Source organism: Xyrauchen texanus, chromosome 19 (assembly GCF_025860055.1).
Source record: "Xyrauchen texanus isolate HMW12.3.18 chromosome 19, RBS_HiC_50CHRs, whole genome shotgun sequence".
NCBI lineage: Eukaryota > Metazoa > Chordata > Actinopteri > Cypriniformes > Catostomidae > Xyrauchen > Xyrauchen texanus.
The window spans coordinates 3,783,173-3,805,060 of record NC_068294.1 but is presented as its reverse complement, the minus strand read 5'-3'; the positions used below and the strand labels follow the sequence as shown (position 1 = coordinate 3,805,060).

The following is a 21,888-nucleotide window of genomic DNA, read 5'->3' as shown; positions in this document are numbered from 1 at the left end:
TATGTTCGTGCACGCTTTCTGCATATAATGTGCAGTGTACACAATGCTATCACGTTTTACTTAAGAACATAAAACCCTTTAGTAAAATATACTAAATATCATTTGATAAATCTAACAGGTGACCAGTCTCCCTTTTTTCAGTGTATTTAATTTTTTACTGGAAAATAAATGCAGATGTGAAGGGTTTGGCTTATACTCTTAAAGAAAAAATAGCTTTTTGGCTGAACTTGATTTAGTCATGGACAGTCATTCAACGTGTTTGAAAATTATTTTTTTTTACTTAAAATTATTATGTAATCTCAATATAAACACTTTGTGTGGAAAGTACATAGCTGAATTGGGTAAACCCAACCAAATTAGACATGTTAGTGTAACTCAAATAAATCTATTTTATTTCCTAACTAGTGAAAGTGAATTAATCAATGCTACATTAACACCACCGAAAGTATTTTTGCAGTCCCAACTTAAAAGGACTGAGTAAACTTCCATTTTACACATTTAAATAGAAGGAAATAAAATTGTAACACAATGTTCTAGAATTGTGTTACTTGAGTTTTAATTTTAATTTTAGACAAGTAGAGTTGCGTGTCATCAGCTTAGCAGTGGTAAGAGAAACCATGTGACTGAATCATTTTAATTAAGTAAATTAAACAAGCAGCAAAAAAAATTTTGTCTATTCAGTGTGTTGTGCCGTTTACATTGGTGTTGATTGTTTAGCTGATGCAACATTGGAAATATATCTTATAAAATACTTTTTGTAGATACAAAACTCCAGAAAACATGTGTTTTGAAAATTCAATGTGATCTAGAATCTTTAAACAGCAGTATTTTTTTAAACAGTATTCCATATTACGAACGCAAAAAGGTGTTTGCTGTGATCGACCCATACTCATGGCATCTTTTACATCTACGTCAAAAATTCAATATGACATCTATCCTGACTAAGGTCTATGTGTTAATTTTGTGATCTCTCTCTCTTTCTGTTTTCGTCAGGCTGCCGAGATTGAGGCAGTGATTTACAAAGAGCTTCAAATTGACTTTGTATATGAAAGGATTTCAACAAAAACAGCAATTCTCATCAGTAAAGTTCAGGAGCCATGCTGGATACAATCTGTCTGTTAAACTGAACTCTTAACTACCAAAAAGTATTTGGATACTTTAGCCACACTTAAAAATGTGTGAATAATTTAAAATTGCATCATATAATAAATGTAAAATGAAGTGAAAAATAAAAAGCAACGTGAAGCTCTAGAGTCATTTGTTTGTAGATGCCAGTTGTTTTTATATTTTCTTATCATTAGATAACAATGCTATTCTATCTATTTGAAGTACAACTATAAGTATTCATATGTATACTTCTGTATTACACATTGCATTTACATGCATACTGTAATATAGTAATGAGAAACGTGTAATGTGATTAAAGGGATAGTTCAACCAAAGGAAAATATAGAAAAAAAACAAAACATTGTAGGTCCGTACAATGCAAGTGAATTGTGACCAAAACTTTGCAGCTCCAAAAAGCACATAAAGGCAGCAATTGGTTTTAGTTGAAAATAGACCAAAACGTAACTCGTACATCTTGTCATTGCAGTATCTCGGCATGATCATGATTTCAAGCTTGATTACGATTCTAGTGCTTGACAAATGTGATAGATGGCTCTAAAGGAAGTGTAATCGAGCTTAAAATCATGATCTCCAAGGAGAAAAAAATCACTATTTTCTAAATGAATTTAATATTTAATTACAGATGTGTTTTCATTTTGAAGGTAAAGACCACACACATTCTGTAGAAAAAGGGGATTTACCATTATTTTACCAATTTAAATATTTCACACTTGTATTGTCTGTAAATTGAAGACATGACACATGACAAATCATATTTTGCGATTTATTGCTTATAAATGCGCTAGTCTATTTTTGGTAAAAATAAAAATCTATAATAATATCACAAACAAAACCATCACAATAACTGTACATGACATATTGCACGATTAAAAGCCTTCATAGAGATCACAATAAGGAGATTCTTTTTACAGATATATAACACTCATTCCACTGTTCTTCACACTATAAAGCACACAAAGCCAAACAAAACCTCCAGAAGAAAGAAAATAAGAGAAAAAGAATCAGAACATGGCAGCTGGCAGTAAGTTGGCCTGTTCATCCCACAAGAGGAAAACACAAGAACAGATTTAAACAAACATATTCATGTGGTTTCTGAAGCTTTGATGCTTCTTCAATCCAGCACTACAGAGTCAAGAGTTTCAGAAATAAAACAACAGAAAAACACTTCCAGCTTGATAGAGAGAAATTAGACATTTTTTGTTGTGTGTGGTGTTATTCAGGCTTGTGTGGCCTCTACGCTCAGCTCAGGGTACAGTTCTTTAAGAAGCATCTCCAGCAAGATCTGGAAAAGAAATAAAACAGAAAAGGATATCAATATATACACCGTCTCCATCTTCTCCAATCCACCATTAGAGGGTGCTACAGTATAACCTTTGAATGGAACAATCTTGAAAACCTTAACAGGATAATAACATAAATTGTTAAAAGCAGTAACTTTTCAAATAATTAACTGTAAACACAACTAGAACTGCATTTCCTGAAGGAAACAGCAGTGTTAAAGTTAAGCTTTGATTCTGTATCAATGAAATGCTACATCAGAGCAGCTTCACTGTAGTCCTGTCCAGGGGAGTAGATTCCAGGGGAGATGGGGTAACCCCCAATAATCCAAACAAGTTAGTACATAGTTAGAATGAGTTTCATTCTGTGTCATATGAGTCATCATTGAGTCTGTGTCATGTACTTGGTGCCATCTCCTGGTGGTCATATGTAAATTTGAGCTTTGTGTGGATTATCTAATGATCTACGCATCCAATTACTTGAAAATAAGTGAAACTGCGTCATAGTAGCAACACCAACATAACTGTCAAAGACATATACATTGCTATTACTCGCTATATTTTTGTCTGTGAGTAAAACAAATGCCATGCCCAGTGGCAGCCCTTCCTTGCACGTTATACATATTGAAGGACCCAATAGCTCCACCCCCACCCCCATCTTAGAAACTTGGAATGATCTCATCATTTGGCAATAGATTGCAGAGTGCAAAAAATGCAATAAAATTGCATCTTTTATTTTCACATAAAAGAACCGTTAAGGAACCGGAATCGTTGGTTACTGTATGCTTTTGTTATGTGAAACAAAACCTGCACGGACATTCACTTATATTTAGCACCCTCTTGAGTTTGGAACAACATGAGGACGAGTAACTAATGACCGAAAAATGAAAAAATAACTATCCCTTCAATGAAAAATACTTGCCAACTTTTGCAAGAGGGAAACAGATCGTGTCGTGAAACTGTAGCTTCCCAAGCTAAAATCTACTTATAACTTAAAGTAGTTAAAGCTGCACTATGTAATAATTATTTGGTTACATTAAACTAAAGTCCATTATTGAGTAAGTGCATAAAATATAAAACTATTCAAACCCCGTCTTTGTCTTACCCCGATCTATTTTAAGCTGTCGGTTCAGATTTAGCGTGAAATCGCAGGCTTATGTCATTCATACAAGCGTGTTTATGTCATGTCTGTGAGCACAGAGAAGGCCGGCTAATTTGTTGCGTGTCAGCCGGGGCAGCTATGGTGGTTCAATCAGTCAGCAGCGGCAGGACCTCAGTCTTCAGATGGATTTTTAACTGTTATGCGATATTCTTTCCTTGCTTTAATGCTTGATTTTTTTATCCTGTTAGGTTTGTTGAAGCTCATATTGGCCATCATGCTTTAATGAATCAAACATTACTCAGGGGATATTGTGTTTACCAACCCGCAATGTGTTAGTAGGCTACATTTTCCCTTGAATTACTGTAGGGTGTTTCCCAATATTTATGACTTCTGAGTATTTTATAGCGTTGCTTCAATTTCGTGATACCCTAAGCGTGTGTGCCGCTGTTTTTTTACTTCTACCATTAAGCTTTAGAGAATAAGAATGAATGTGCATGAACTGAATAGTGTTGTCACAATACTTCTATACCAAATACTATACCAAGATTTCAGTAGTCTGTTCTGATACCAGTGAAATTTCACGGTTCTCAATAGGGCTATGTCGATACAATCAAATATTGATATTTTCTGATATTTTAATTGAATTCTGTAATCAAATCATATTATGATATTGTGATGTATTGCACTATATTGAATCATGACATGTATACTGAAATACATATTGTGAAGTGCCAGGCGACACCCAGCCCTAATTATCGATACCAATTTCGATACTAGAGTAAAACATGGTTATATGTTAATGTGTTATTGAACACTCCTTTAGCCTATTTAAAGTTACATTTCAATGTAAGCAATAAATTAAAAGAAATGCATGTTTCCTTCAAGTGTTTCTCAATTAAGTTTGTATTCAGTAGAGCCATGGTGAAATCTGTGGCAGTCTAATTTTTCCCCAATCCTGTTTTCCTTTTTTTTTTTTTCAGAATTTCATGTTTTAAAGTTTAATTTGATTTCATCATCAAACTGATGTCTAATAAAATTGATTATTAAAACTTTTAACAAATGAAAATAGAACTGCTACTTTCTAACATACCAATTCATTTTTAACAAATTTCATTCAGTACAACACCACACTTGCTGGTTATATATTGATAATGATATAATTTGTATTATTTAATAATAATATTAGTATAACCACAGTGAATATTACATTTTACTATACAGGTGTATTACATTTCTTTCGCAAATTCTTCAATTTCAGGCATCTAGCTTTTATTTTGATGTGAGCTTTTATTTTGACATTTGTTTTGAACTAAGCTTCACTTCTCCATATTAACAGTTTGTTCAATGCCAAGTGTGACCAATACAGCGCACATGTTGCGATTTATTTATACAAATATATAGTTTTCATGTACTGCACGCTCCACAGTGGTTTAGTGCTCTGGTTTGTCATCGCATACAGCGCAAATTATTCTTCATTTTTTTTTTGTGATCAATTATTTATTTATTTTCTTACAATCATTATTTACACATTGGAGAGGAAACATCTTCACAAGAGAGAAATAGACTGATTATATCATCATTAAAAATATAACAAAGGCGCAAAATGTTGCTTATTCTGATGCCAGTTTCTCTTCTCCTCCCCATATCCTACCCAGCCCAAACCCACCCTCCAGCCCTTAACTAGATTCGCTCAAAGTATTGAACAGAAAAGTAAAAATAAAAAAATAAAAATAAAAAAAAAGACCCTGACACACACAAACACACATACACCTCTCAACCCTTTCCCATTGCCACCCGACCATCCTTCCTCCATCATTATAATATCCACAAAGATCCACATAACATCATAGAACACAGAGCAGGACATTGGACAGTGAAAATATAAGGCGCAACCTGACTTCTTCCTTCATATTATAGAATCCACAAAGGTCAATACAATATTCCAATTAATAATTACAGAGCAGAACTGAACATTACATTTTGTATACATTAAATGCAAATTCTTAAAAAAAAAAAAGTTAGACCTTATCAATATTAGCGGTTTTGGCATAATGTAAACGTACTGTAGAGAGCTCTAATTGAGCAATTTCCCGGTAAGAAGAAAGCCATTTACTCATTAACAACGTATGTGGTGGTTTCCAGTGACAAACTATAATTTTTTTGGCGGCTGACAAACCAGACAAAAGAATCTTCGCGGGGTTAAGTAGGACCTATGGATTAATCTATAATGTATCATTTGATGGTCAGGGTTTCTAGATGATAAAGAAATGTTTGACCAAACCACGCACCAATCTGGGTCCTGGGAGATGTTGATATCTGCCTTCCAGAGTCTGATAAATGATAAAGGTTTATATGAAGCTGTAGTTATAAACTTATATAACTCTGAGACAATACCTTTAATTTTACCCTTAGTGTCAAAAATGACATGAAGGGGATGATTCCCCAACTCAATACCCCAAGGAACGCCCTGAGCGCGCATTGCTCTGCGTAACTGTAAATAAATAAAAAAAGTGCCCGGTATATTATAAGCTCTCTCTAGGTCATGGAATGCACGAAGACCCTGTTCCCCTATGATATCCTTAAGGACACAGATCACTCTGTTGCTCCACTGAGGGAACATAATTGGTTTCTTCTCAATTAAAAGTGAGTGATTATTGAAGATAGGGGATTGAGCGAAAAAAGTGTTTGGAATTTTGGCAAATCGGTGGACTTTATGCCATACCGTGAAAAAATAAGAGATTATTGGCCCAAAATCGCGTTTAACTATACTTTGGGGTATATTAGAAAGTACCAGGCTAGACAGGCAATATGGATATGTTAAATGTTCTTCAATGGGGCGCCACGACACCACAATCTCTGGATTCATCCATATAGCAAGTGAGCGCAAAACAAAGCTCCAGGAATACCACTCAAAATTGGGCAAATTAACACCTCCTGAAGATCTATGTCTTTGTAGAGTAAATGCTTTGATTCTGGGTTTTTTCCTATTCCATAAATAAGAGCTAATGATTGAATGTAGCTTCTTCCAGTAACCACCTGGTGGAGCTAGGGGGATCATACTACTCACAAAATTAACACGAGGCAATATGTTCATCTTAATAACTGAAATTCTAGACTGAAAAGAAGTAGGGAGCATCCCTCATCTATTCAGGTCACCCTCCACATTTTTTAGAACTTTATTGTAATTGTCAGCAGTTAACAAGTTGAGTGAGGGACTGATAGACACTCCTAGATATGTAAAACTACTAACAACTGGAATATTGAAAAGTGGTATCTGGTCATCCAGTCCCCCCAACAACATTAAAGCTGATTTTGTCCAGTTTATCTTATAGCCTGAAATACTGCTGAAGTTCTTAAAGATTTTAAGAAGATGTGGAAGGGAATTAGAAGGATTTTTTGTAAAAATTAAAATGTCATCTGCATACAAAGAAATGCAGTGTGATGTGTCTTGAATAATGATTGGTTCTAAAGACTCCGACTGCCGTATTGCCTGGGCAACAGGTTCCAAAGATAAAGAAAATAAAAGTGGAGATAGAGGGCAACCCTGACGGGACGATCTTGTAACTGGGAACCTAGCTGAACAGTTGCTGCCCGTTATAACGAACGCAGAGGGGTTAGTATACAACAACTTTATCATAGATATAGAGCTATCACTAAAACCCATGACTTGGAGAACAGACCACAATTAACACCATTCCAGCCGATCAAAAGCCTTCTCAGCATCTAAAGAAAGAATAGCATTTTGATCTTCTGAATTGGAGGCAAAATCTATAATATGAAGCAAGCGACGGACATTATCCGATGCTAGTCTAGATTTGATAAACCCAGTTTGGTCATGATGAACTAAATGGGGCATGTAGCGCTCTAAACGTGTAGCTAGGACCTTAGCGTATAGCTTGACTTCACAATTCAGAAGACTTAGAGGCCTATAAGAGGAGCAGTCGTAAGATGGCTTGTCCTTCTTAAGTAATAAGGATATTATTGCAATATTTGAACTGGCAGAAAAGGAACCTCTGTCAATAGAAAAATTAAGCATATTCAGCAATAAAGGACCAAGCTGGGGCCAATAGGCCTCAAACAGTTCTGGTGGTATTCCGTCCAGGCCCGGAGACCTGCCTCTATTCATTGCTTTATTAGCTAATCTCAGTTCTTCCAGCTGAATTGGTGCCTCTAAGGAACATACAGCTTCAGGAGGCAATTTAGGTAGTTGTAATGATTTGAGGAATTCAGAACAGGCTTTGTCATCATGAGGCACCTCTGACGTATAGAGACTTTGGTAGAATAGTTGAAAAGTACTATTAATGCGTACTGGGTCAGATGTTCTATCCCCCTCTTTAGTCCTTATAGCTGATATCTTTGCTAGATCATCATTTTTCCTTCATTTATAAGCGAGCAAACGGCTGGGACGAGCGCTGCTATAGTAGTGATTTTGCCTAGTGTGATGGATAGTAAATTCTGCTTCTCTTATTAACAAGCTGCTAAGTTCATCAACTAATTTATGACGCTTACAGATGTTTTCTAGAGAGGGATTACTTAACATTTCATGTTCAATAGCTGCGATTTCAGACTCCAAGCAATTTATACGATGTTTTTTAGATGTATTGAGATAGGATGCAAAAGATATAGTTTTATTCCTAATGCACCCTTTAACCGCATCCCATAACACTCGTGGATCATCAACTGATGGGCCATTTATTTTAATAAATTCCTCCAACTCAGCCTCCAGCTCGCGTATAAATATATCATTCTGAAGCAGAGACGTGTTAAAACGCCAACGAACTGCCCTAGATCGACCAACTTTTAAAGAGAAACTACATAACACAGTCCTATGATCGGATAAAGCTATTGGGGTCATTTCAGTGCTGCAAATGTCGTTGAAAAGAGTTTTAGAAGAAAAGATGTAGTCTATTCTTGAAAAAGATTTATGACGAGATGAAAAAAAAGAAAATTCTCTAGAAGAAGGATTCATCATTCGCCATGTATCAATCACTCCATAATCAGTAGATAATTTCTTCAATGCAATAGATGCCAGTCGCTGATCTCTACTTTCTGTTACCCCTGTTCTATCAATATCATGAAGCCATACAGCATTAAAGTCACCCCCTATTAAAAGCTGGAACTCTGGGAGATCTGTTAATATTGAGGCCAATGAATTATAAAAGTGCTGGTCAAAGCAATTTGGAGCGTAAACGCTCATCGGTGCAATTTTAATACCATTATAAACTATTTTACAGAAAGTAATTCGACAATCATCAGATCCCCCTGTGCCCAGAATGGTGTATTTTAGGTTACATTTTGCAGCTATAAGAACACCTTTGCTCTTCTTGATATAGCAAGAGGAAGCAACCACATGATAATACTTATTCTTGAATCTATGTACATCAGCTTCAAGCAAATGTGACTCTTGAATAAAAGCAAAGTGGATATTTTTTCTATAAAGAAACTTCAGAGTGCTTATGCGCTTCTGGGGAGAATTAAGGCCCCGTGCATTCCATGACATAACATTGATACTACTCATATTTATTCATGTTATAGTTCTGCATATAAATATAAAGGAACCAGACAAGAGCGATATTTGGAAAAGAACCAAATTTGGATAAGGTCACCCCATCCACCACCACACACACACACACACACACACAGATGGAATCACAAAAATAATAATAATAATAATAATAATAAAAATAATACAGAGAAAAAGGTGAAAAGACAACAACGACTACCTGAACAGACAAAAAATGCTCAGCCTTGACCATCCAAAGTCCTCTCAAAAAATAAAGAAGACTACCCACCCTCCCAAAAAATATACCAGTCATCTTGGATGGACAGTCACAGCCCCACCACCCTCCAACAAAATATAAGGTTTGCCTTCATGCTGCGGGTCAGAGCGCCATAATTAATTAAACAAGCTAATAATTATTCTCGAGCCATTTTAACCACAGCACTTAACAGAATAGCTTGCTGTCCACTAAACGTGGCCTGAATACTGACAATAAAAGATAACAACACATGGACAGCTCATATCAAAGTATAATACGAAAAAAGAAAATAAACAAACAAAGAGAAGCGCCATATAGCTCAGCAGCCCGAGCAGTTCTTAGAAACTTTTGTTGAAATAAGCTTCTTAGGTCAGTCTTACCCTTCGAAGTTTTTCTCCAGACCAATGCTTTTAGTCCTTCAGGGAAGCAACAAACTTTTCAGCCTCGCTCACCTCCAGAAAAGTGTAATTATCTTTCCCCCGCGAGAGCTTGATTGTAGCTGGGTAGAGAAGAAAAGCCTCGAATCCATAGGAACGAGCCTCATACATGATCTTATAGCACGGCTACCGACGCCTTGTTGTAGTCTCACTGTAGTCTGCGGTAAACGTCAATAGGTTGCCATCCACCTCAGGAGGGCTTTTCCGCGCCTCACCAAGCAGGCGGTCTCGATCCGTGAAGCGGAGGCACTTAATCATAAGCGGACGAGGACGTGTCTTTGAAGAAACCATGCGTAGGAGGTTTCCCAAGGCGGTGACACCTCATCAGCTCAGGCAGAGAGGATTCGAGGGCAGGGAACCATTCCAAGATCTTCTCCATCAGGTAGACGCGGGCGTTCGCCCCTTCAGCTCCTTCTTTAAGATTAAATACGAGCAGGTTATCCCGGCGTGCCCTGTTCTCCATCTCAATTAATTTAGCTTCATAGGTTTGTAGGTTCTTCAAACTTAAGGCAGCCGATTTTTCCACACTGGCAGTACGCTCCCTAAGGTTCACTGATTCAGTGCGAATGTTCTTTATCTCTTCCGTATACCGCGAAAGAGTTGCGTGCATACTGTCAATTAGTTTCTCAAGTCTATTGAAACGAGCTTCTGATTTCTCGTCGGCCTCCTTAAAGTATTTCGCCATGGTCACCTCCATTACTTTCACCAGAGCCGCATTTTGCTCACCAAGCTCTCCCTGAAGTTCATCCATCACACTTCTCTGAGCAGCAATGGTTTGTCTTGTTTTCCACATTTACTCCTGGCTATAGCCTACTTTGTAAAGTTAAAGATCAAAAATAAAGAGAAAAAGAAAAAGAAAAAAAAAAAACAAAATGGAGAACTGACCGCACAAGCAGTAAATTATCTCAAGTTTGTGGAGAGGTGGACGTCGAGGTATACTATGCTGCCGCCATGACACCGGAAGTCCCCTGTCCTATCTATCCATTTATCATTCAAATTATTCTTAATGTCTGTGGAGTTTCCAGTGCATGAGCGGTCTGTTTCACACATTCTTTTAAAACACACAGCTCATACAGACTAAGATTGCATCCTTTCGTGGTTTAATAATCACACTAGGACATATCACGATTTTAATTTGATTAATTGTGCATTTCTATGTAAAAGGAGTAACACAGCACACGTTCAAATAAGCGTGTGAGCATTTGGTAGATGTCGTGTGTCAGTCAGACAGTGCGCAGGGACCGAATTATGCTGGTGCTAGGTACTAAAGGTATTGCAGAAACACTGGTATCGTTACATATTTTTTTATTTTAGTATCGACTTGGTACCAAAGTACATGTACTTTTGACATCACTAGAACTAAAATAATAATTTCCTTTGGCACAAACCCCGTCCACTTGAACTGTCAGATTCTGCCGGAAGACGATGACGGCAGGAGAGAGGAGCTTAGCCCAAAAGGACATTAGAGCCTTATATATCAAAGAGTTAGGGTTATCTTTCAAAATGTATTGCAATTAAGTCAATGTATTTATATACTTTAATATTATTATATTAACATTGACCTTTTGCCTGAATTGCAAGGGTGTTTCATTACTGTAAATTTATGGATGCAATTACCTCTCCCACGAATCAAATTAACCCTAACACCTATCTCTTGTTATAGTGATGTGGAGGGAGTCATAAAAGGCACGGCGAGTGTCCAAAGACAGAAAGAAGTGTTAGGATTAATTATGAACCAGGTGACAAGCCTTACCGCTCTCTCTCTCCCCCGCAGACCGACACATGACCACATCCCCATGCCACAAACCCAATTTCACCGGACATAAAATGTAATTGTAATTGGGAATTTCTGTCAGCAGAATAATTTATCAAACTATGAATGCCCTATCCAGACCACACTGATCATGGTCTATAACTCTGCAATAAATTGAATGGCATCTATGCTAATATTGTTCTATCCCTGTCTCAACCTCGAGACTCCTATCCTGAGGTCACTGGCTGCCTGATCTTCTGTAAAGTTGCTTTGAAAAGATGTGTGCTCTGAAAGGCGCTATACAAATAAAAATGAACCACATCGTCCGCCAATACATAGTGCATGTTTTCAAGTGGCATTCATGGCCATCGCTGGGCTACACTGTGTACAGTGCTGAACAAAATGATTGCCACCCTTTTTGATGTTTGTTTTGGATCATTGTCCTGCTGGAAGATCCATCCAGGACCCATTGTAAGCTTTCAAGCAGAGGCAGTTAGGTTTTGATTTTTTATCTGTTGGTATATGATAGAATCCATGATGCAATGTATCCGAACAAGATATCCAGGACCTCTGGCAGAAAAACAACCCCACAAAATTAAAGATCCAGCACCAAATTTAACCGTGGGCATTGGGTACTTCTTATCTCTGTGTGTGCAAAACCCATCACTGGTGTTTGCTGCAAAAAGGTTCTTTTTTTTGTTTCATCTGACCATAGAACCCAGTCCCATTTGAAGTTCCAGTAGTGTCTGGCAAACTGAAGACGCTTGAGTTTGTTGTTGGATGAGAGCAGAGGCTTTTCTCTTGAAACCCTCCCAAACAACTTGTTGTGATGTAGGAGATGTCTGATATTTTATTTGAGACTTTCTTACCCCAAGACCCAACTCATATTTGCAATTCTCCAGCTGTGATTCTTGGAGATTCTTTGGCCACTTGAACCATCCTCCTCACTGTGCGTGTAGACAATATAGACACACGTCCTCTTCCAGGCCGATTCTTAAGATCTCCAGTTGATTGGAACTTGTTAATTAATGCCCTGATGGAAATGGGCATTTCAAGGCTTTATCTATTTTCTTATAGCCACTTCCCATTTTGTAAAGCTCAATAACCTTTTGCCGCACATCAAAACTATATTCTTTAGTTCTTTTATTGATGATTAAGGGAATTTGGCCTGTGTGTTACCTCATATTTATACCCTTGTGAAACAGGAAGTCATGCCTGAAAAATTTCATGTACCTAGTCAGCCAGGGGTGCCAATAATTGTGGCCAACGTGTTTTGGAGAAAAATATTTATTTAGTAATGAGATATTTCCCCTCTTTCAATTGTTTAACTTCAATTAAAGGTTTGATTTTTGTTAATTTTTGAATGAAAGATCAAAAGATTATTTTTTCACAACTTTCTTTGCTCACATTTACCAAAGATGCCAATATTTTTGGCCACCACTGTAGTTGATTCCGTAGACGAGACGCACACTCGTATCATTGCACCAACAAAGGATGAAGATGTGTTCGTCAACCACATTTAATTCCACAGGATCAAGGCAAAAGTTGTTTTTGATACCTAGTGCAAGGTCCTCGATATTGTTGCCAAGTGGCCCCACTCATGACTCTCACTTCCTAATAGAGGCGCACTTGACTATTTTCTATTTAGCTATATGCATTAAAAAGAAACCTGCTATTTCCTGTTGTCTGTCTATTATGAACTTGTGACAAATGCAAGTTTCCTGTCTACCGATCACACAAGTAAACTTTACACTAGTAAAACTTGCTCTTAGCAGTTAGGTTTTAAACAAAAACCCTTTGGAGAACTCCTAATGTAAGATAAAGATTTTTATAAATACGGGCCCTGGTATTCATAGGGTGTAGGACAAATCTGAAAGAAGGAGAAATACCAATGTTACAAATATAACCTAATATAGTACGTATTAATAGGTTAATATTATTAACCTAATAATACATACTACCCTTGAAAAATATGCATGTAACTGTGCCATGCCTTGTAGAAGGGTAGATTAGCTTTTGTGAATTTCCCATACCTATGATTTCTGGAGATTGATTTAGCGAAAAAGATTGAAAATGGAAGCGAACAATGAGATTGTGTCAAGTGATGACCCTTGCAAAAAAGCGGCAATGAATATTTTATGTATATAGCGCTTTTCTGACACTACACTCAAAGCACTTTACATAATAAACAGTGGACTCTCTTCAGCCACCACCAGTGTGCAGCATCCACCTGGATGATGCAACGACAGACATAGTGCGACAGTATGCTCACCACACACCAGCTGTTGGTGAAGAGGAGATAGTAAAGTTATATAGCCAATTCAGGGATAGGAATTATTAGGAGGTCATGATTGATAAGGGCCAATGGGGGGAATTTGGCTAGCACACTAGAGTTACACCCCTACTCTTTGAAAGTCATCAATTCTCGCAATGGCTGAAAGTATGAGCTACTTGTCTGTGTGGACAGACTTTTCTTAACAAGGGCAATGCATTAAAGTGTGAGCAATATGTCTGTGCAAACAGATAACCCATTAAAGGGGAAGCATTGCTACCTATGATGTGTCTGTGACAGACTGCCCGTGTACAGACTGCCGTGTGAAAAGATGGCATTGCTTTGTGATATGTATGTGTAGACAGACTGCCAATGTAAATTGGTGCATTGCTTTGCGATGTGTACATGCAAAAAGTTCAATCATTTAATTACCAATATTAATGGTTTACGATATAACCTTACAGAGGCAATGTTGCTGGCCCGCGTGGCTGCTGCGGATTGGCGAAACATGCAATCTTTTCTCACACCTAAAGCCTAGCACAAACTACAGGACTCAAGCTCGTCTTGTTTGATGTTTTGAGTCGGCGACGAGAAGCCCCAGATCCCACGACCGATGGTCACTTCTCCGACATGCGCGGACAAGTCGCAGACCCTATTACAGATTTCAAACCAGCTTGATATTGAAGTCAACATGTTCTCAGGTGTGTGCACTGTCCCTACGAGCGAGAAACCGACAATGAGCAACAGCCAATGAAATACAGAGAGAGTGCAAGAGGACAACAATGCATTGAGAAGCAAGAGCCAAAAGAAAGAGAGAGAGAGAGAGAGAGAGCGAGAGAGAGAGAGAGGACAGTTTAGGTGGGTGTGTTTGATTACTCCTTCGGCTCCATTCCTGCGTTCACAATACAATGTGACCAATTTAGCGTTTTGTGATGCTACAGCGTTGGAAAATGTAGCTTGTCACTTGACGCTAATCTATTTTGAAAATAGCTGAGCTACTGACATGCTACAGAAAAATGTAGTTAAGTTAGTAGCGTCAACTACTCCCATCACAGGAAAAGTGTTTGTGATGACAGATATTGTGACTTACATAGAGGAGATGTCTGTTAGCACTGGCCTCCTGAAGTGCATTGAAGATTTTGATGATCCCGTATCTCGCATTCTGCTGTCCCACCAGATTCTGAAGTGCATCTGAATAATGAAGATGGTTCAATGAGGCAGTAAAACTTTACATTAAACACCCAGCATCAATTCAAAACATACCACCACTCAGAGTATGACAGCATTAACAAGTTTTTTTTATTTTTATTATTGTATTTTTTTATATATTTTTTTTTACAAGTACCATGGGTAAAGCAAGTATTTGGACATTTAAGATTGAATCCATCAATTAAAAATGACAAACTTGCGTTTGAGTGACAAAACCTCAAAAAGCAGCTTTCACTGTGTTAAATGGAGCGTTTTGCCTTGTTTCAGAGCGCCTGCTGTTGTAGTGTGTGCTTCTAAGAGCTCTGGAGTGAACTGTATTATCTAGAGCTCTGTGAGCTCAGACAAATGTAATTGCTCTCTGGATATATTCACTGGAGTATGTGTGAGTGTGTTTTAAGTGTCCAGCTCTAATTAAAAAGCCCCATCCAGGCAGCCATGGAGCCTTTTACACATTGACTGCTTTAGAGTTTTGTGCACGTCTACAAACCTCTGAATTAGCACAGTACTTTATTATCTTCTTTTAAAATAAAGCTCCAATTAAAGCTAATTTTATATATAAAAATGAGATATTTGCAAATGGCTAATAGGTAGTACTGTATAATTTTATATCAGAAAAACATGTCAGTGGTGCTTGCTCCGTCACAATGCTGGGGTTCATTGGGTGGTTACCAGGGGGTTGCTATGTGGTTGCTAGATGTTTTGTGTGGTTCTAGAGGGTCGTTTACTGGCCCAAGTCAAGAGCCCACTCTCAAGTCTTGGTGATATTTTGGTTTGTAGATATAGCTCGGGTCGTCTCCTTCAAAATCGATGGATTTTTATCGTCCACCCGGTGAAAATTTGATTTTGAATCCAGAATATACATAAAATGTTAGTAATGAAATGATCCATCACAGAATGCTATTAAACTCGATACAGACTTTGAGCTGTGCTTGAAATGACATTGTGGTGGTAATTTTCATGATAAAAATTTCATAAATCTTTTACATTTTACATAAATTATGAAAAAATGTGTTATTTTTATTACATAAGATCCTGTGCCGCATGTACCCGAGTACAGCACGTGGGCTAATATTTTATGTAACGGGTTTAAAAATATTTACATTGTCATTTACGCTGCGTGTGCGGGTCGGGAATCAATAGGCACGTGCGGACTGTGGGTCAAATAGGCGAGGCAATTTTTTTTAAATGTCGAATAATGTTCATTTTTCTCATCTTTTTTTCTGTTAATTGTCACCATATCATTAGGCTACGTGTCTATTTTTCTTAAATGCTCCAACTCCGAGTGTCTAATGTTAGTTTGACTGCTTGTGTGACGTGAGCAAATAAACAATTGTTGTCTAAATGATGTAGTAGATTAACTTGAACCCTTCTGTTATGTTTAAAAATAATGACACCTGTGATGTTTGGGTCAAAAATGACCCTTACTGAGTTCAATAGATTTTCAGTAAATTTACAGCACACTGATCTATATATAAATTATGAACTTGAAAACTGGCATAGGCTTACCTACATGTTTTCACACTGAATAAAGGTTTCTATTGCAGCATTTTAACTGGCCACCTATTTCTGATTTGTGGTACAAAATATGTACAATAAATATACAGTAAACCTTTATCTTAACTGTAAGGATTACAGTACTAAAAAGCTGATACTCATATTATTTACAAATTGAATTAGTCTGAAAGAAAAACAATCAAGGTTTATATTCTTCAGCATTACAACCATAGGAATATTGCAAAAAATTACATATTATTGTACAGAAAATACAGTGTCATATACTGTAACTAAGTGTGTGTGTGTGTGTGTGTCTGTGGCGAGGCCAGAAACTTGAAAGTGTGTGGACCCGTCACGGTCCTGTCAACTTGTCAGGTTGGGTTCCTGACTGACGGGCCCGTGGCATCATCGTCCCCCGTATGTCTTGTGTACATTCTTTGTGTGAGTGCAGGGGTCCAGTTGTTAGTGACCGCTACCACTGTGCGCTCTCTGGTGATGTCCCATCACAGGCATCATTGTTCCCTGTCTGTATTGTGTTTCTTGTCCGAGTCATGGTGTCTGGATCCTGATTCCTGACTGGTTCTGTGTCGGGATCCAGACACTCATGCTACATGTTCTGTTTGTTTTGTTCCAAGCATGTTGACGTTTTCGCCCTCATGTATTTCATGTGCTGCCGGCACAATCAGTGTGGAATCTGGGAACCCTGATTGTTTCCATGGGAATGCTGATCATGCCAACGTTCAGCTGTGAGCGGCACCTGCCCCTTGTTTGATCATGCCTATATTAATCCCCTCATATGCAGGGTTGTGAGGGTTACTATTTAAATGTATTCCACTACAGATTACATGCTGTAAAATCTCATTTGTAACATATTCTGTAAGATTACTCAAGGTCAGTAGTGTTTTCTAATGTAAAATCTTTATGATTTTTTCACTTGTTTTGACTATAAAAACTCCATCAGTACTTCTGTTCATTGGTTATTATATTTGTAAATGTATTTTGATGTTTTCATGAAACTGTTGGCTGATTATTATCACATTTAACTAATCTTAATTGTCAATTTATTTTTTAGCTCATAAACACATTATTGATTTAATTTGAGAGTAGGCATTGAGGTCCACCCTATTTCATCAAGGTCCACTCACTTTAAAATGTCTGGCTTCGTAACTGCAGCCAATATTTCACATGTACACAAGTATTCACAGCCTTTGCTCAATACTTTGTTGAAGCACCTTTGGCACCAATTACAGCCTCAAGTCTTTTTTGAGTATGATGCTACAAGCTTAGCACACCTATTTTTGGGCAGTTTCTCCCATTCTTCTTTGCAGGACCTCTCAAGCTCCATCAGGTTGGATGGGGAGCGTCGGTGCACAGTCATTTTCAGATCTCTCCAGAGATGTTCAATCGGGTTCAAGTCTGGGCTCTGGCTGGGCCACTCAAGGACATTCACAGAGTTGTCCCGTAGCCACTCCTTTGTTATCTTGGCTGTGTGCTTTGGGTCGTTGTCCTGTTGGAAGATGAACCTTCGCCCCAGTCTGAGGTCCAGAGTGCTCTGGAGCAGGTTTTCATCAAGGATGTCTCTGTACATTACTGCATCCATCTTTCCCTCGATCCAGACTAGTCTCCCAGTTCCTGCCGCTGAAAAACATCCCCACAGCATGATGCTGCCATCACCATGCTTCACTGTAGGGATGTATTGGCCAGGTGATGAGCGGTGCCTGGTTTCCTCCAGACATGATGCTTGCCATTCAGGCCAAAGAGTTCAATGTTTGTTTCATCAGACCAGAGACTTTTGTTTCTCATGGTCTGAGAGTCATTCAGGTGCCTTTTGGCAAACTCCAGGTGGGCTGTCATGTGCCTTTTACTGAGGAGTGGCTTCCGTCTGGTTACTCTACCATACAGACCTGATTGGTGGAGTGCTGCAGAGATGGTTGTTCTTCTGGAAGGTTCCCCTCTCTCCACAGAGAAACACTGGAGCTCTGTCAGAGTGACCATAGGGTTCTTGCTCACCTCCCTGACTAAGGCCCTTCTCCCCCAATCGCTCAGTTTGGCAGGGCGGCCAGCTCTAGGAAGAGTCCTGGTGGTTCCAAACTTCTTCCATTTACGGATGATGGAGGCCACTGTGCTCATTGGGAGCTTCAATGCTGCAGAAAAGTTTCTGTACCCTTCCCCAGGTCTGTGCCTCAATACAATCCTGTCTCAGATGTCTACAGACAATTCCTTGGATTGGTTTGTGCTCTGACATACACTGTTATCTGTGGGACCTTATATAGACAGGTGTGTGCCTTTCCAAATAATGTCCAATCAACTGAATTTTCCACAGGTGGACTCCAATCAAGTTGTAGAAAGATCTCAAGGATGATCAGTGGAAATAGGATGCAGCTGAGCTCAATTTTGAGTGTCATGGCAAAGGCTGTGAATACTTATGTACACGTGATTTTATTTTGTTTTTTATTTTTAATTAATTGCAAAGATTTCAAACAAAAGTTTTTACATTGTCATTATGGGGTATTGGTTGTAGAATTTTGAGGAAACTAATTGCATTTGGCAGATTGGCAATACATTTAATCAATTTTGGAATAAGACTGTAACATAATAAAATGTGGAAAAAGTGAAGCGCTGTGAATACTTTCCGAATGCACTGTATATAGTCTATATGTGCTGCACTTCACATCGAATAAAGTGCTCTTTATTCGATGTGACTCACTCACCTGGAATATTATCTAGAAGCTTCTGTTGTGCCCTCTCCTTGGTTTCTCTGCGTTCACTCTCTGAGCGTGTTTTGTTATGAGGTGCCAGTGTCCCGTTGGGCCAAAACGTGTCCCGGAATATATTAATGTAGTAAACCAACATCTGCTCACTGAAAATCCAGTTTACAGTGTCTCTGATTTGCCTGCAGAGATGTATACATTAAATGATATGGTCAACCCTGTTACTATCATTGTTCCACATTAATATACTGTACTATTCTGTCTCATTTAATTTTTTCCCCTAAGCTTCAGATGTCAACCCTGTTACCTTACTGAAAGTATAAATATAAATGATAAAACATAGGGTTAGGTAACATTTAACTTGAGATATCAGAGTGCATTTTATTAGAAGACCTTTGCAACCCATATTTCTTCCATACTTTCACGTGTTTCAAAGTGAAAAGGGATATTCAACGAGAAATGTAGTCAGATCACACACCCAGTCTGTGCACTAAACGTCTGATGCATATTGCACAGTATTGCAATAGTTAGTCAGTCCTAATCTGATTGGCTGGTTTGCTGGAACATCTGAAGGTAAAAGCACACTGGACTTTTTACGGAAGTGTGCGGAAGACTGGCCCGTTCTCAAATCTCATTCACTTTCACACATTCAACAAAAATACTGACGATGAACACAAGAAACAATGTGCGCAAATTATTTTCTCCTGCCTTGTTTAAACTTTAATTCGGCAGCACATCACTTCCTGTGCACGCAGCTCTAGACAGCCAAAACCATTCATGGTGTCAGGTGCACTCGTAATGCTAAACAAACAGTTCTGGCGTGCATTTCCGTTTCAAATGGGTGAAGAGGTGAATTAACTCTTCATTTTCAGTCTGTTTCTCTCACAACACTATCATATGGCTTCAGAAGAATTTAGATCTAAGGCACGCGTGTTATGGATGACTTTAAGATGCTTTGATGTGTGCTTTTGGAGCTTGGACAGCCACAATCACAATCCTCTCATCTCTCAATCTCCCTCAATCTTGTGGTCGCTATAATGGGTTCCTCTTGGTGGGGCGCGTGGTGAGTTGTGTGTGTTACCTCGGAGACGCATCGCATGAGCAGGCTTCACGCCATTCTCCACGGTAACGCTCTTAACAAGTCACGTGATAAGATGCACGGATTGACGGTCTCGGACGCGGAGGCAACTGAGATTAAGAGAGATTGACAGTGTAACTCTTAAAAAACGTTCAGTTTTCCTTGTAGTTTTAAAAAAATAAAATTTTTCAGCAAAAAGGTGGAACATTATTTCTTTCATTTTTACAAATTCTTGAGTAGATTATTGGTGGGGGGTTGTGAACCAAAAAATTGAGAACCACTCACTTAAAGAGACTCACTTTTCCATGTGAAACATGTTTGAAGTGTCTCTGGGAAGCAGATAATTCTGTTCTACCACAGCGAAATATGACACAAGCACATAATGGCCTATTACAAAACGAAACACTCAAAAACTGTGTATCCACCAAAGCGATTTTTTCAATATTTTGCAATGGGAGCGCCGCGTATTTAAAAAAGCCAGCAGTGTGACGAGGTGCTGAGCGTCTATCCCAAGCCGTTTTTCTCTGGACGTCGAGAGTTGAAAAATTTTGAACTTTGGGAATAACGCAGCACTCATCACTGTCACTTTTTACCCAGCCATCCAATCAGAGTAGAGGAAGGGTGGGACAAATGCCACACCGACCAACTGTCACATCCTACTTGTACAACAACTGAACAACAATGGAGGAGAAGTTTGCTGGTCTCTGAGTATTCATGTCTGTACCAAATGACATTCCTGGACTACCACAATATTAATATGAACAATAAGAGCCAGAGCGAGTACTCATCCTTGAGCCAACATTATTAAATTCAGTACTTGGTCATAACACAAACTATCTGCGAAATTAGGTACTTGCAACACATTACTTTTGCAGGTATTCCGTGTCTTAGTAACCAAAGCATCTCAGCTGAAAAAATGCTGCGCCTCCAAAACACTCTCAATTGCTCCCAGCTGGGCATTTTAAGAATAGCGCCTGGCATTTTCAGATGGCAAAAATGCTTTGGTGGACACATGGCATAAGGACTGTGAAGTGACTGTGTGTCCATTTTAAAACTGTCACAATCTCCTACTAACAAATGAGCCGTCTCCTCCACAAATGATACCTTTTCAGACCACTGATTCACACACACACACACACACACACACACACACACACACACACACACACACACACACACACCTATTTTACCTAAGGAAATCTTCCCTCGACATTCTGACCATTATAAATCATACATGTCAGTGTGATTTACAGCATGAAATTGAATCTAGATCCAGACAGTTCTGCTTATAAACGGTCCTCCTTGAATTATTTGTGTTGTTCTGAAAGTCAAGACCGTGTCAAAGCATTTCCACTGGAAGAATGAACTTACATTGCTTATTCTATTCGGAGCTCGATAAGAAATCCAACAATATCGCTAGTTGATGTATGTAGTCTTAAAGTCAACAGTAAATCAAAACTGAACCCATTTACTTCATTCAAGTTCCCTCTCATTGAGCCTGATGCACTGCTGTTTTATTCCAAGGGAGAAATTGAAAAACATTGAAAATCGTCGATATTTAAAATGACATCATAGCCCTTGTGTTTCTCAACCCCTCCAGCCATCATTTAGAGACACGTTTCACCATCAAATCAATAACCACAGGATAAAATAAAGTCCTATTTTACA

General features: G+C 38.4%; 1 protein-coding gene across 2 annotated transcripts in view; it reads right to left on the bottom strand.

The window, feature by feature from the left end:
* Positions 1-1,892: 1,892 nt before the first annotated feature.
* LOC127659487 (sorting nexin-25-like) overlaps positions 1,893-21,888 on the bottom strand; it is a 108,370-nt gene continuing 88,374 nt past the window's right edge. The window contains exons 17-19 of one of the 2 annotated variants that reach the window (XM_052149334.1): positions 19,143-19,324; positions 14,819-14,919; positions 1,893-2,410 (exon numbers count right to left, since the gene is read on the bottom strand). In XM_052149334.1, coding sequence (XP_052005294.1) covers positions 2,345-2,410; positions 14,819-14,919; positions 19,143-19,324 — 349 coding nt within the window. In that variant the 3' untranslated portion in view covers positions 1,893-2,344. Of the gene's footprint in view, positions 2,411-14,818; positions 14,920-19,142; positions 19,325-21,888 lie in introns of those variants that run through there. The other variant, XM_052149335.1, reaches the window with a different exon arrangement.